Genomic DNA, 16673 nt, shown 5'->3' on the forward strand with positions numbered 1-16673 from the left:
TGTAAGAGGTTCAGTCTTAATATTTTATTTGATTAAACATCTCTACCTAAGTAAACACACATCTCAAAAAATAATTTCATGCGTTATTATTAAGCCACGTTATATTAAACTATTTAACGTCATTAAATAAAAATCTACAATAGTAGATTCAAATCAAAATTTACTAATCATACAAACAGTGAAGTGTACTTTATAATGCCAAATATAATAAAATAAATTTGATGTAAATAGTGTGACTAATTCTGTTGTACACAAATCTCTAAACTAAACTAATTTGACACATCAAAATGTAGTGCCATTCTTTTCCTCAGGGAGCATTATGAAAGCGATGGCAACTAACAATTGGGTATTTTCCTACTTTTGAATTTGATAAATATTATTACTTTATTATAAACTAGAATAAAAATAATGACGTACGCTGAAAAAAATATTAAAATCCAACAAAGATTTACAAAGTTACAGGCATTTTAATTTTGGAGTAGGAGGGTCTGCTATCCCTTTCTCGCAAAACGAAAATTTGTATGAAACCGCACGAAGCTACTATGGCATTAGTAGGTGTGACGCCAAACTGCTGTATCGCTATCTCTGTCTAATCAGAAATATTTAAATGCTTATAAACTTTTTGTTATTTAATCGATATAATTAGTTTTTTCAGTTTACGTCATTATTTTTATTCTAGTTTATAATAAAGTAATAAAAAAATTGGAATTCAAATACCCAATTAAACGTATCATATTAGTTTAGTTCAGAGTTTGTGCCAACAATTCTGTACATAATTTCTAAACTTAACGCAAATGACAGGTCTATTGCTATTCCTTCCATAATGCTTCCTGCGGAAGAGGATAGCACTAGATTTAAACCTGCCAATTTAGTTTGATTTATAGATTGTTTACTACAGAATTAGTCACAAAGTACCGTTAAATCGTTCTTGAACAGAGAGGAATAAATGAAGAATAATAATAATCTACACCTACTAATATTTTAAATGGAAAGTGTGTCTGTCTATGCCCTAGTCCTGTGTAACTGTGTGATTATGTGACCCTTTTCACGGCCCATCCGCATAATCGATCTTGACAAAAGGTACAGAGGTAGCTTGAATCTCGTAGACAGACTTTCTATCCCAGAAAATTAAAGAGTTCCCACGAGATTAAAAAAAATTAATTCACGCCGACGTAGCCGCGGGCATTATCTATTTGGATATATTTTGTAAATATCTGTTTGACGGCTCTTTCACGGCAGAGCCAAGCAACCGATCTTGACTGGCGCAGAGATAGTTACAGAGAGACGGGCATAGACAAGTTCTCCCGGAAAATATGGGATAAACATCAGCAACAGTGACGTAAAAGAACCCTTTAAATGTTAGAATATTAGAAACTTCCCGATGGCAAATGTTTTCGCACCAGACTAACAGTAGACTAAACTGTGTACACACACCACTGAATACCTAAAGCTAATAAATGCATAGAAAAATCATAATTTCTTAAAGATATTACCCTCGAAGATGAGTAAATTAATTAAACTAATTATTAACTTTGCGCGACTTATTTTTGGATGGTGTCGACGAGAAATTGCAATTGAACGTCATGTCATCAGTAAATATGTCGGACATCGATATCGCTTCGTTGTTACTCGGCGTTTGGATCAGGAACTTCTCAAATTCCTCAATATTCTCCTTATCCGGTAGTTTAGCTTCAGAAAACCGGAACTCTCTCTTGGCGGAGCTGTCGTCACAGTAAAATTGCATACTGTCTGAAGTCTCATCTTTGAAACCGCTGTCGACTCTCATCCAATTAACATTAGATATTTCCTTCAAAGCTGTCGTTTTAATCTTCGAATTCGTAACAGTCAATTCTGAGGGTTTTATGGCACTTTCGTAATAACTAGAAGCGTAGAATGTGTTCTCATTAAAGCCACTGTCGACTCGTTTGAAACTCGTGGAACTCTCCCCCGCGCGAGTAGCATTAGAGTTGTATTCAAATTGAGAAACGTTTTCAGTCAAAAGTTTGAGATCAATGTTGTTAAAGTCTATTTTCTTTTCCTCCATACCTAGAGGCATGTCTAAATTATCTAAGCTGCCATCTAAAGACATGTGCCCAGGGCTCTGTCCCACAGGTGCTCGAATTTTACTAATCTCATGTGATAGTACATTTTTTTTGTCTTTACCCTTTATGGGTGTTTCATCTAATAAAGTATTAACACTAAAGTTTTGTGTGGAAGACTGTATTTCATGCGATTGCGCTATTTCTGATTTAATTTTGACTACTTTTTGTATGCCAGCATCTTCTATAGACCAAGCCACTTGTTTAGCTTTGGGCGAGCTTTCCGAATCCGCTAAAATATTCACAGTATATTTAATTATTTCCAGCCAATTCCAAATCTTTAAAAAATGTTTGAAGTTTAGATTCTCATCATGCATATACTTAACAATACTTATTGTTTACTTATTATTATTATAAAAATATAGTAAAAAGCAAATAATGTCATTTCTCGTTCAAAGAGCTGCATTGTAATATGGGCCTTTGAAAGTAGTTTCGGTAACTGCAGTGTCGCTACTAGATGGCATTAAACAGTCGCTTCAGTACTGAGTGACATATCACAAATTTCGTCACTGGCAGTAAGCGAAACCGTGGCCGAATGGTCAAAGCAACGGGCGCGAACCCAGAAGATGCAGGATCGACTCCTGCCGGTTACGCAATTTTTGATATGTATTTAAAATTATTTAGTTAAGAATACTTATTTGGGCCATAAAACTATTAAACTAAGAGCCAGCGCGTTCCAGACCTTCACCTAAATATATAAAAGGAAAAGGTGTCTGACTGACTGACTGACTGAACTATCAACGCACAGCTCAGACTACAGCATGCAGCTATTATAACGTAGGCATCCGCTAAGAAAGGATTTTTGAAAATTCAACCCCTAAGGGGGGTGAAATGGGTGTTTGAAATTTGTGTATTTCACGCGGACGAAGTCGCAAGCATAAGCTAGTTATTTGATAAAAGCTGAAAGTTTATCTGCGTATTGTCTCCAACACTGCGAGGTTATATGACCTATAATCATATAACCTCCTCATACCTATATGAGGAGTCAACCTATATACTCATACCTACATGACCTATAGTCATATAGGTAGGTAGTATAGGTATGAATGACAGAGACAACGCTCTACAAAGCGGAAATGTCATTTTAATAGCCGATGTACATTACTTTCTGCCGTACTGTACTCATATTGTTACAAAAGTCATAATTATAGATCAAGAACAATAATACATAAATACCTTGAGAAACATTGTGTATTGAGCCATCAACGCTCATATCCATACTGAAGTCCAATTTCTGAACCGAGCGACTTCTGTTCAAGCTCGACATGCTTAGACTGCGTTTTTCCGATAACGAGCCTTTTCTGCTTCTATGAGGCGAGTCTTTAAGCGAAGCGCTTCGCTTGACGATAGATTTACTTGGAGCGATGTTACAGAAGCAAGCAGCTTCCGCTTTGGTGGCCGATGAAGAAACTGCGCAGTCGAGACAAGTCGCCATGGCTTCGGACTCCGGTGACGTGAAATTGTTTTTCTGTAAAGAAACTTAGCTTATAAGCTGTGGTAGCCTAGTGGTTAGGACGTCCGCCTTCCAATCAGAGGTCGGGGGTTCGATCCCGGGCACGCACCTCTAACTTTTCAGAGTTATGTGCGTTTTTAAGTAATTAAAATATCACTTGCTTTAACGGTGAAGGAAAACATCGTGAGGAAACCTGCATGCCTGGGAGTTATCCTTTAATGTTCTCAAAGGTGTATGAAGTCTGCCAATCCGCACTTGGCCAGTGAGGTAAACTATGGTCAAAACCCTTCTCTCTCTGAGAGGATATCCATGCTCTGTAGTGAGCCGGCGATAGGTTGATCATGATGATGATGAAAGAAACTTAAAGTTCAAACTTTATTTATAAGATTTCAACTTTGGGTCCTAAATTGACTTTGAATGACTATCTTTATCGACGCTTATAAACTCTATTATGGCATAGAAAGAAACATTACAGTTAAAATTTATACATGTAGTATGCGATACCCCGATTGCCATCTCAACCTGTCGCGTACTTTATGTATGTATGTGAGTTTCTTTATTCCACCATAACTTCTAAATAACTCTATCGTTAGAATCCTCACAACATCCTGAGTGATACAGGCTACAATTTTTTTGGAAAAAATCAATAAAGGCTTGATGTATGGAGGTATTTTCAAATGTGATTTTTTATTTTTAGTTAGTTTTTGGCAGGGCAGTCGTGGCCTTTTTTTAAATTACGACTTGTTTTCCATACCTCTTCATCACTAGAAACAGTCTTGGTAACAGGAGAAATCGACGCAGACGTCAAGGACGACGAAGTAGCAGACGCTGGGTTGCGCTTCGGTGTCCGGAACTCTATGGGGCTGAAGCAAGGCTCGCCAAAGTCCACCACGTCAAGGATTTTGTTACGGTAACACGGATTTCCGACCCTTCGGCCTTTGTGTAGAGGTGTGCCGAATGTCCGTTTCATGCCTTTTGTCACTACACCGCAATTCTGCAAATAGGTATAAAAATATTGTGTACGCAAAACACCAACTAGAAATCATATCACAGGTCTGATTGCAGCTAAGCGCTGATCTATAATATTTAAAAAAAAATCATCATGATCAACCCATCACCGGCTCACTACAGAGCACGGGTCTCCTTTCAGAGTGAGAAGGGTTATGGCATAGTCTACCACGCTGGCCATGTGGGGATTGGTAGACTTCACACACCTTTGAGGACATTATGTAGAACTCTCAGGCATGCAGGTTTCCTCACGATGTTTTCCTTTACCGTTAAATATAAGCTAGTGATATTTAATTAATTAAAACGCACATAACTAGTTAGAGGTGCTTGACTGGAATCGAACCCCCCGATTTCACGAAAAAAGGCGGACGTTGTAATCAGTAGACTATCACAACTTTTGAAAGGAAAGTTTAAAATGGTGTTAAAAACAACTTACCAAATCAGGACTAAACGCGACAGGTGTGTGAGCCTCAAATCTGGAAGGTGGACGTTGTTCTATGTGGATCTCGTCATCGGTCTGCTCAGAGTCATCATGTTCCATGTCACTGTGCTCCTCGAAAACTAACTGCCGCCTCAGAGAGCCGTTGGCAGTAATTTCATAATCACCAGATATATTCTGGTCCTGAAAACATTTGTATAAAGAACCTAAGTCATGGAGTATTTAATTATTTAAAACTACTTGAGGGTATCCTTTTTCGTTTGGATGTACGGAACCCAAAACTGGATTAATCCAATATGTATATCATAAAAACGCGATCACAGTCTCAGTTTTTTCGCCATCCTGTAAAATTTACTTTCGTGGACAAGTCTGTTTCTGTTTCGCCAACTCTTCATTATCTTAGGTAAAAGAATGACATTACTTTTACAACAAAATAATTTTGTTAGGTTCAGGATTTGCAGACAACTGATCATGTACTGTAGTATCTACTAATTACCTGTGTAAAAGTGCAGAATTGTTGTAAAATGGTTTCAATTTCAGGAGGAAGCTCTGGAGGTAGAGAGAGCACAGTCTGGGCTGAAACTAAAGTAACAATTCAATGACATTCACAAAATACCTAGTATACTCACAGTTCACCCAGAGTTCTGATAAGCTTTGCATGAGGCAATTTTACTACTAAACTTCCACAATCAATTGATTGTGATGTGTTGACAGCCAATTAGAATCCACTGAAATCATACGTAGTCAAATTGTATGCAGAACATGGAAGCCCATCACAATAATATCCCCAAAAAGACCCTACATGATTAATGGGAGGTGTCAAAACCTCAGAAATAAAGAATACAAAATGAAAAAAGAAACATGAACACCCACTCAAAGCATTTCAGAAATTTGGTGCAAATGGCTCTTAATATTACTTATTAAAACTTTACTTACAATCTCTTACTTGGACAATCTTTTCACTTACTAAACTGGTAATAATTAAGCTACTACTACTTTCAGTAGATGACGATAGAAGTGGTTTAATCTTTTTGGATACTTCTAGTGGACTCGGTACAACCATCTCTTGTGAAAAGAATCTGAAAATATAGTAACATAAACAAAGCAATGATATTAAAGTACTTATACATTATTGCTTCGTCCTTGATATTAGGTATACATTATACTTTTAGACATATTACTACAATTACAATATATACCTAATCTCTTTGGATGAAGCAACTTGTATAGTTGGGATAGAATGTCACTTTAATCATCCTTTAATCATCAATTATACATTATTGCTTCGTCCTTTGAGATTAGGTATACATTGTAGTAATACATCAAGTATAATGTACACCTAATCTCTTTGGATGAAGCAACTTGTAAAATATTGTAAAGTTCATTTATACATCAAAAATATCTAAAAGAAGTAGATACGTCAAATATTGTTACTCAAGTTCGAACACCACAAAGTAATTTTTTTCAGTGGTTTTATATTTTGATTCCATCCACTAGAGAATCAAGACACACGTTGTTTTGGCCAATAGAAACTCTAGAGGCTACTTTTATCCTGGAAAATGAATGAGTTCCCACAGGATTTTTGAAAAGCCAAATTGTGTGAATTTAAAGACGCCGTCGCGGGCATTATCTAGTATGCCATGTACTTAATATGAATGTAACATATCTATGGTTTAATGTCATAAAAACAAAGTAAGTAAGTAATACAACTTCTGGACGAGCTCAATAGAAAGCCTAATCTATTCTGTGTATGAAACCTGCAATCATTTAGGTTTTCAAAAATACTGCAGGATTTTATTGATTTTCCATGTTGAAAGTACCTATCCTATATAATAATACTCTTATGTATGGAATTCGATCTAAGTATAATAAGCTCCAAGATACAAGTGCCAAATGTCAATATTGGTTAAGCGTTTAACTCCAATGGTAAGACTTTAATATTTTAAAATGTTCAGTATGGATGCCTCTGGATAAGCACTAAACATACCAAATATTAAGTTATTGTTCTTCTTCTAATGTATGTATTCACCTCAAAATATTAGGTAAAAAAATGTAATATAGATAGTTACTTTTCGTTTGCTTCCTCTGCAATCTTCTCCAACACAGGATCAGGCGAAGGTTCGAACTGGCTACTGCACGCAACGATATCAGCTGGCAACAGTGTACACGCTTGGTCTATGTCCCATCGGAACGTACCATTTTTTTGCTTTTTGTAAATTTTGCACATGCCCGGACTACACAAATCGAATACAGATAGATGATTACATAAATTTTCACGTGAGAAAAAGTTTTTTTTGTTAGTAATAATTAAGTACATACCTGCATATTGGTTTGTGTAACCTTTCAATTAAAACTTTATCAAAGGGATTTCGAACCCTTTCTTTAGTCGGAGGCGTTGATTTTGTATTACAATTATTATTTGGGCTACCATTTTTAACATTCATTTCGAAAATAACGTAAAAAATTTCATTTCATCGCACATGACACATCACTGTCACCACATACATATTAATCTATGGTCACCACCGACCAGAAATAAAAGGACTGTCACTGCGTGTCACTGACACATTCACAGAACACTATTAACTATACTATAGGTATGCAATGACCTAGGAAATAACTCATTGACTATATGTCACTGGTCTGTGACTATTACTCCTACCATGCTCCTACCCCTTTTATCTTTTATTTCCGGTCGGTGCTCCTACCGGAGGGCACATCCGCATCTGCGGAGGAGATAAAGCACGTACCTAGGTACCTACCTACCTAGTTTGTTTGACAAACACGTGAAAAAAGACCGCAGACCTTAGATGAATGATTACCATCGCTTCTTCTTCTTTTTATTCTGCTTTGTGGCTTTTTTAGAGCTTTTATTTGTCTCTTAATGACATTGACGTTAAAATACGTTGTTTGAACTTTTTATAAAAGTTTTAATAGGTACCTAGTGATTCCAATTTTTATTTTATTTTCATGTTGTGTTATTATGATTTGTGATAAACTGAAAAGTAGTGAGGTTTAGTGAATATTTGGTACACACTGCAAATATATTAACGAACAATTATTAAGTATGGAGGATCGGGAAGATCCTAATAATTTAAGCTATGAACCTATGGATGTGGATTTGAGCGCTCATTCTACAAGTAATATGGATTTTTCATATACCGACTCTAATGTTGATATGTCGATCGTAAAAACGGAACCGCCTGAAGCAGACAATGTCTTCGTTACCGAAAGTAGTTTTGATATCAATCCAGAAACTATCAATAAATTAGTTCTCGGCAATATACAACACCGCTGCACTTCAGTTGCCAGAACTAATATAAAACGTAAATCAATACTACTTAGTTGTTTAACAGTATTAGTTATATCAATTTTAATACATCAAATCGCAAACTTTAACTGCTATGGAAGCTTAAACGCAGAAATTTTAAGACATAAGTTTATGACCAAATTATATGGACAAACAGGTGCTGTAAAAGGAATTATCAATGCATTGGAATCAAATGAAAACAGAAAAATGTTATTATTTTATGGAGGCACAGGGGTTGGTAAGACATTCACCACATCTCTAATGTTAGAAAACATACTAGATCAAAAAAATATATACCATTATACAATGCCAAGTTTTTTGCAAATATTCTCATCAGACTCTATGCTTGGGTTATTGTTTTGCAAGACTGCAATTTTAGTTGTGGACGATTTAACTAGAGATGATATGATGAATATAAAACCTCTGATCAAGGAACTGGTGTTAAAGAGTGAGAGGCTATCTAAAAACATTACCATAATATTGATCTACAACTGTGATATTGTGAATGAAGAATTTTTAAGAAAATGTGACCAATCTTTCTATTTAGAATTGAGACAAAGTCTGGAAGACTTAGTTATTGTGAAATATTTTATCAAATTTGAATCATTGACTCAAGAACATTTACGGAATTGTATTGAAGAGGAACTAGCAGATAGAAATATAAGTGCCAAGAACATTGATATCATTGTGAAAAATTTTAATGCCACACTTGATGGATGCAAAGGAGTGCACCAGAAATTGCAGTATATGAAAGTTATATAAAATTAAGGTAACTATGCAAAGAAATAAAATATAATAAATAAGTGATTTTAAAGTAAGTAGTGTAGTTTTATTTTAGAGATTACACTGTAGAGTACACTGAAGTAATTAGTTCGTAGAATAGGCCTATTTAGTTCAGGCATAGTTACATAAGTAAGTAAATTATTATCTTATTACAAATGTTAACAAGCATGGATTGACATCTCCTGCTAACTTAGCTCGTAAATACAATAATGTTGTGAGTGAAGTTTACAGGAGGCACAAAACTAACTTATTAGCATTTGAATAGGGTAAATAAACTGTGCCCTTATCCAACTTTAAATGATGCAAGGTCTAACATAATATTGAATATATATGAATACTGATAGAAGTAGATGGCAAATATTTAAGTAATATGTAAGTAGTATTAAAATAATTCATCAAACATTTTAAAAGGTGGAAAAAATGGGAATAAATAACTGTCACTAAACAAATTAAGTAGGTAGGTGTATGGTAGGAAGAGGTTATTCTAAAGTGGACATGAAGGAAAATAGTGTCAAAATATGTACAATAATTTTAGATCAAAAAAACTTTATTTTAGAGATTGTTACAGGTAATCGGCAATGCAGAGGTTTTAAAAAATTATTTCAAATAGAAATATACTGATGAATGTTTAATATACCTACACTTCCACATTTTCAATTAATGCTACATCGAACCACCATTGTCATAATAAAGAGAATTTTATAAAATAATTTCGAGGTGCATTAAAGTATGAAATACTTGGTTAAATCCTAGCTATGACACAAAACAATCTCGTATAACTAGGCAGGGGTGCAATATTTTTTTTTATTCAAACAATACAATACTATTCACTCAATTTAAGTACATCCTATAATAATTTAAATATTATAATGTTTATAGGCTTAATGAACCATATGCTAACACAGAACGCTCCAATAGGTATGCACACAATACGATTTCTAGCTGAATGGTCAAAATTGTATTTAAAAAACTGGAAATAGTAAGGTAGCTAAGAAACTTTACACATTTAACATAATGGCTGTTTCATATATAACATTTATTTATTAATATAATACCATATATATAACACTGCACCCACATTCTTACCGGTTTATCTAAATTAGAGCTATGAAGCACACTGAAAGAGTGTATTTATAACAATTTTATGTAAACAATGGTATCATCACAAGTACTGTTCAATATTCATACTGCGCTTAAAGTAAATACATGGTAACTTCAAGTAAGTATATAATAAAGTATAAGTAATTAAGTACATATTTTTCATAAAAACCTAATGTCCTAGTTAAATGTTATGATTAATTTCAGCCAATAGACAAATATTTATTTATTAAAAAAGCCCCCCTAAATATAAAAGCCAGGAGGTTAGTGCATGCAATCAGGAAAAAGTGTTATTACAATGGAGAATTGTCTTTCAAATGTTTTTAAATAGCATATTTTTAATTAAGGAGATCACACAGTTAGGTAATTATTTTTAATTTGGAACACTGTTAAAGGAAGACAACACCCTAATTTGACAAATAGTGACGTAGGTATTAAGTTATTAGGGCTTTCAAGAATTTGAATTGTAAGAAACTGTCTAATTAGACACATTTGTGCAACTTTATAAGATTAGTAAGTAGGTACATAAACTCCAAATTTTTTGAATCAAGTATGTTGTTATTATTTTCAAACAAATTCTATTAAACAATGTTACTCTAACTATAGCAAGATACAATTTTATAGGTTTACAATAGAGATGTATAATAATTATAATCTATATATATATACCTATGTATAAAAGAAAAAACTGACTGACTGACTGATTGATCTATCAACGCACAGCTCAAATTACTGGGTGGATCGAGCTGAATTTTGTCATGCACATAGCTATTATAACATAGAGATCCACTAAGATTTTTTTTTGAAAATACTACTCCTAAGTTGTAAAATAGGGGTTTAAAATTTGTGTAGTCTACGCGGACGAAGTCGCAAGAATAAGCTTGTAAAATATATTATATTCATAATATTATATAAAATATATTAGGTATATATTACCTATATCCATAATATATTGATATAATTATATATTATATTCATAATATATTTTACAATATTCAAGTTAAGTGGTAACAAATAAAAAATTTAACAACTTATGGATCCATATTTTTTTATACATAGTATCTAATTTTTTTACATAAAGGCAAATATATATTTCATTTAACCATTCAGTTAGTCAATAGATATACAGACACTTGTTAAAACAATGTAAATGTTGTCTCGGACAAGGTCCTTAGGAATATTTTAATCTTAACGTAATGCTAGTCTATTTTTATTGTGATGTCAAAGATATTAATTATAGGTTCTTAGGTATTTTTTATAAATAATATAACACTAGCTGTAATAAACTGCTGTTTTACTCATTTTAACATAATACAGTTGACAAAAGACAGCCAGTTAGTAATACATTTAACAATCTAGAAAAATAGTTGGTTAAATAAATGAATTTGACACAATAATGTAACAATATGAGAGTATAAATGAAAAAAATAGCAACGAATAAGTATAAAAAATATAAAATATATTTAACATAGGTAAGTAAGTAGGTGATTATTTTGGTTGACAACACTCTCGGACATCATTTGCCAATCATTTCTATATATTATGTACATGTATGTTTTTCAGGTAGTTAAGTATGTAAAATTTTCCAAATAAATTCAAAACATTAATTTATTACCTCTAAATATGCATAACAATAAAGACTAGAATACATTTTTCTTACAGTTATTGGCACTAAATTCAATAATAATGGCACAACTATGTACTTTGCATACAGTGAGTAGGTAAGTATATAATATATCACCATAATCACAAATAAGTTATTTATCTTGCAATTTATTATAATTACAATTCCAATTATTTTTGAAGTAAGATTATTTTATAAATTAAGTTTTGCTAACTATACTACCATTTACAAAATTGTAAAAACATTGGTATATATATGTCATTTATATCTAATTTTACTTCTAGAAAATACTGAGTTTCTTGCAGACTTACATTAGCACACTTCGTAAGTGAAACCATGCAATAATTACCATTATACACTTAATATCACTCGACAAAAGCTCCTCTCATAAAATTGAGTCTCTTATGCAGTCCATTCCTTTGCACAGTTATCACTTTAGAAATGTTTTAGGTAGGTAACAAATATTATCAACTTTAAAGTGATATGACAAATAACTTCTTTTTGCAAATAATAATAAAATATTTTAAAGTAATCACTAATATACATGTTTTTTAAGAATTAAAGCAAAAGCACAGTAATGATAACAACTTTAAATCTAAAATTGACAAAATTGATATAATTCACTTAAAAATTTACAAATCAACTAGACTAATAGGTAGGTACTTGAACAGATGTAAGTAAGTATAACATTTTATATTGTACATAATCTATAATAAGTAAGTAGTTAATAATAAGAAATATTTGAATCAACAGCTAAGTTTTTCATTTTTATGTTGGAGAGGTAGTGCCAATAACTGCATTAGAATTTACTTAAATCTTATTAGCTAGGTAGGTATTCAATAACAAATAGAACACCTTTTTTAAGCACGACAAAACATTTATAGTTAAAAATGTAGAGAGACTTATTGAGAAATGTGCTAATAATTCTAAACGTTGAAAATTTCTGCATTTTATAGGTAGACTTATCTATTTAGTAGATTCAATAGTATCAGATCTGACGCATCTGGGAGATTATTTTTGTTTCAGTGATCGTCGACGATTTAATTAATCGTAAATATAGGTATTCGTTGAAAATTTTCGATCATTAATGAGATCAGTACTTGTATTATATCACTAGCATGAAGCATTGGATATTTTCTTAATCAGTATCACATTTTCACATAACCTTTTAATTTTTTTTGGGACAGAAGAAATAGCGATTGAATTGTATATTACTATTTGATTACCTATATTAAATTAACTTAATTCCTTGAGATTACAAAGAATTACTAGTAAAATTCGTGTAAGTTTTATAGCAGAATTAGATATTAAGATTTTAATATATTATTCTTAATTGTTTGCCAAGGAATTGTTTTAGGGTCTCTGTCTAGTCATGAAAAGTTATTATAGTTTTGACGACATCACCATTACATAAATTTTGTTCTTTGAGACCAAATTCCTCAGACATGATATAGCCTTTAAAGGAGGAGACTAGTTAGGAGCGATGGAAATGAACTGCAGTCCACTTGTTATAGCGTTTGTGCCAGATCCGAGTTTCTTGGGATTGGTTAGTGGCACGACGGCCTTCTGCATCCACACTCTGTGTAACGCACACGTATGCTATCACAGCAACATCCTCTCCAAGCAAATGTACTCTAGGATTTATAATAGTGGTATTGGTTTTCATGTGTGTAGGAGTATTATCAATAAAGAATTTGTGAAACTCTACACCTTCAATCAAATTTCCGAGAGTGTCGGTATCAAATGATGTTAAATGAGGATCACATAATTTGGAGTATGTGTCATAGTCGCCATTGTTTAAAGCGTCTAAGAGAATTTCAGTTGCTTTTATAACTTCATTGCGACGTAAAGATGCGTTGCTGTCACCCCGAGCTTTTCCAAAAGAATCTGCTTTCGTCAAACCCTCCTCATCTTGATCTTTCGAAATCACCGTGCATGCTCGGTCAACGCCCTTCTTGTCTTTATCCAAATCATCATCTTCTAAAGTGGTACTACTATCCGTTGACTCTTTGACTTGAGATCCATCGCTTTTTTTGTTGACCATGGATTTTCCAGAAAAGTTGCGGGTCGCAAGCATTGTTGTTAATATAGCGCCCTTTAATTTACGACGTGCATTGAACTTCTTCAAACAGTCCACTGTCTCTTGCCTGTGCATAACTGAAGCAACACGTTCACGGTGGCAAATCCATGGATGCTTTAATGCTTCAGAGGCAGTAATTCTCTTACTTGGGTTTACAGTTAACATTTGATTGATAAGGCTTTTGGCCTCAGGCGTCACCGTATCCCATTCGGGGGACGGATAGTCGTATGCACCAGCTTTGATTTGGCCGTATAACCGGTGTTGATCTTCATCCCAGAATGGTGGGTAACCCACAAGTAATATATATAATATAACACCACATGCCCAAATATCCACTGGTTTGCCGTAGGGCTCTTTTTTTAAAACCTCTGGTGATAAATAGCCGGGGGTACCAGCAAATCCAAACCAGGCCTGTTGATCACCTTGAACTTCAATAGCTAATCCAAAATCAGCTAATTTAACTGCGGCGCCCTTAGCCTTGCTTGCCAATAACAGATTTTCGGGCTTTAAGTCGCGGTGAACAACACCGTTATGATGACAATGGTGCACGGACTCTAAAATTTGTTGAATACAGTGTGATGCATCTGCTTCGGAGTAAAATTCCCGGGCTACTATATCTTCAAACAATTCACCACCTGTCACTAAGTCAAACACGAGGTAATGATAGTGTTCCTCTTGAATGGAATCATGTAGTCTCACGATATTAGGATGTTGTAATTTTCGGCAAATCCGAGCTTCTCTTTCTAATTTTTGAAAATCTCGAGAAGAAAGTTTCTTAGTGTTTATTATTTTCGCAGCAAATTCATATCCTGTTGCTTTTTGAACTGCGCGTTTTACTACTGAAAAAGCACCCTTTCCTAATTCTTCTTTGATATCGTAATTATCGGAGAAACGAGTACTAACACTTTCACGATTTGGATTCGCCATGTTTTATTCAATAAACTATTCCTGACACTAAAATTCAAATTACTCTGCACTTGAAAACGAATTTCGTCAATTCCGATAATCTGAAACAACGAAAAACACTTCACTGTAATAGGTAGTTTCCTATCGCGAAAATAGACTAATTAGTTTTGTTAGTTGAAAATTGAAACAGTGAAATAGAATAAATTACTGCTTAAGTACCTACTTCAAGCAACTAATTAATGTTTCATTTGCCATATTTATGAAATTTTTTTGGTAGTTAAATTGCAACTAAGCAATTAATCGTACCTATGTTTTTCCTCGTTATTTTATTAAGTACAGGAAAAATACTCTTAATACAATTTTTTTCGATCTTTTAGCATAAAAGAATTTCGTAATCTATTACTTGATGTTACTATTTTAGTCTACTTTCATATCAAATCATAGCCTACAGATTTGATAATAATAATATCAAATCTGTAGGCTGAATATAAAACGCGTAGATGCCTAGACAAAAGTTATCGTGATCACGAACATAGACTTCTAATATTAACACACACACTACGGTACCGGGATGACATTTCGTTAGCGCAAAATAATCGATACCTACACCATTGTCTGAACATATTTACCAAAATCAGGAGAACTCACTTTAATTTTTCAATTAGATAACACTTACTTAATTGATAAATTGAATTAATAGAATAACCAATTTAAATGTCACAATCTTTTTCATTATGTTGTTTTTTATATTGGAATGAGATGATTAGTGCGCAACATGATATTCTTAGCAATTGAAACTCGTATGGATTGCTTGCGATGTATTTTTAATGACAAAGATTATAGCAACAAGAGTAAAGAAGGTATAACGATACGACGCGTTACGAATCTCAAAAACTTATTTACCTATTATGTGCCCATTTTTCACGGGACGAAGACCGAAAACTAAGGGCCTGGCCCTACACCACACTCTCCTTCTGCTCGGGACACGAACTTCGGAGTTCGGGGTCAAATTCATAGACATTTGTGTGTTGCTATGTTCATCACCCTACAACTGTGTGTGTAGCTTCTTTAATTCAAACACTTATTAACTCATACATATAAACCTTTTTTGTAGATTATGTTTGTATGAAATACAATACGTCAGCACAACGACCATTACCAATAGATATGCACGCAAGAAAGTACTTTTCTAAAAGCTTTTTTTACTTGTGCAACACTCGGTGGTAACGTAAAATCGATACACTAGCGCAGCGCTAAACCAGAGAGAATGGTCTACAATTTGTTTATATCAGCGACATCTAGGGACAACTTTTTGAGATAGGTTTATTCTATGGAAGATAATATTAAAGAACATAATATTATATTTTTCCATTATGATACGTTATGGCATATGCACTGTTGTTGTGTATTTCGTTAGAATATGCATGATATTATTGCAAGGACGCGACACGGCTGAATTGATTTCAATTTATACTCAACTCGTTTAAAGTAAGAATGCAATAAAATTAATAATGCTACATTCAAATCTCTTTTTTGTCAGTCGGTATTGTTTTTTAAATTTTATATTTGTATTTTCAAAATAAGTAATGTAGATACTTATAAGATTATAATAAATTAATTTAAGCTGTTGGTTTTCCTAATAAAATAATATAAAATAAAATAAAACAACCGAAGGTTCAGTACTATAGAGGAAGTAAAACGATATGAATCACTTTTCTTAACGAACCGCAAAACTAACTTTGTTTGTAAGTGTTTATTGTTAATATCAAAAAAACTATGATAGATAGAGCGTTGGTTAGGTATTTATATTTTTTCCAAGTAACGACTTCATGCTTGGACGCCATGTGCCGACTCCTCAACCCTGATGATGCAG

At 33.4% G+C, this 16673-nt stretch overlaps 3 protein-coding genes across 4 annotated transcripts; 1 reads left to right on the forward strand and 2 right to left on the reverse strand.

The window, feature by feature from the left end:
* Positions 1–2: 2 nt before the first annotated feature.
* Positions 3–7523, reverse strand: bora (aurora kinase A activator-like protein bora). Its single transcript, XM_034969090.2, has 8 exons — positions 7319–7523; positions 7069–7233; positions 5936–6078; positions 5496–5581; positions 4997–5182; positions 4307–4546; positions 3276–3567; positions 3–2331 (listed from the first exon to the last, which is right to left on the reverse strand). Exons 1-8 carry the CDS (start codon positions 7441–7443, stop codon positions 1520–1522), a joined length of 2049 nt encoding a protein of 682 aa, XP_034824981.1. The 5' UTR covers positions 7444–7523; the 3' UTR covers positions 3–1519.
* Positions 7524–7698: 175 nt separating this feature from the next.
* LOC117982686 (uncharacterized) lies at positions 7699–9123 on the forward strand. Its single transcript, XM_034969063.2, has one exon. The coding sequence runs from the start codon at positions 8067–8069 to the stop codon at positions 9069–9071; it is 1005 nt and encodes a 334-aa protein (XP_034824954.1). The 5' UTR covers positions 7699–8066; the 3' UTR covers positions 9072–9123.
* Positions 9124–9621: 498 nt separating this feature from the next.
* On the reverse strand, positions 9622–15851 carry CaMKII (Calcium/calmodulin-dependent protein kinase II). 2 transcript variants are annotated; one of them, XM_034969062.2, is made up of 2 exons: positions 15704–15851; positions 9622–14901 (listed from the first exon to the last, which is right to left on the reverse strand). In XM_034969062.2, the coding sequence occupies exon 2, from the start codon at positions 14819–14821 to the stop codon at positions 13289–13291; it is 1533 nt and encodes a 510-aa protein (XP_034824953.1). In that variant the 5' UTR covers positions 14822–14901; positions 15704–15851; the 3' UTR covers positions 9622–13288. The 2 variants fall into 2 exon arrangements, with proteins under 2 accessions (XP_034824953.1, XP_069354640.1); XM_069498539.1 differs by lacking the exon at positions 15704–15851 and adding an exon at positions 15449–15618.
* Between the last annotated feature and the right edge of the window lie 822 nt (positions 15852–16673).

Source organism: Maniola hyperantus, chromosome 5 (genome assembly GCF_902806685.2).
Source record: "Maniola hyperantus chromosome 5, iAphHyp1.2, whole genome shotgun sequence".
Lineage (NCBI taxonomy): Eukaryota > Metazoa > Arthropoda > Insecta > Lepidoptera > Nymphalidae > Maniola > Maniola hyperantus.

Bases quoted from the DNA above. Each gene is read 5' to 3' on its own strand.
- bora (XM_034969090.2), bottom strand. From the start codon at position 7,443: ATGAATGTTAAAAATGGTAGCCCAAATAATAATTGTAATACAAAATCA. The intron at 5,183-5,495 runs GTAATTAGTAGA...AAATGTTTTCAG, and splicing joins AATTCTGCACTTTTACACAG to GACCAGAATATATCTGGTGA. The intron at 2,332-3,275 runs GTATTTATGTAT...TGAATATTTTAG, and splicing joins AATACACAATGTTTCTCAAG to CGGATTCGGAAAGCTCGCCC.
- LOC117982686 (XM_034969063.2), top strand. From the start codon at position 8,067: ATGGAGGATCGGGAAGATCCTAATAATTTAAGCTATGAACCTATGGAT.
- CaMKII (XM_034969062.2), bottom strand. From the start codon at position 14,821: ATGGCGAATCCAAATCGTGAAAGTGTTAGTACTCGTTTCTCCGATAAT.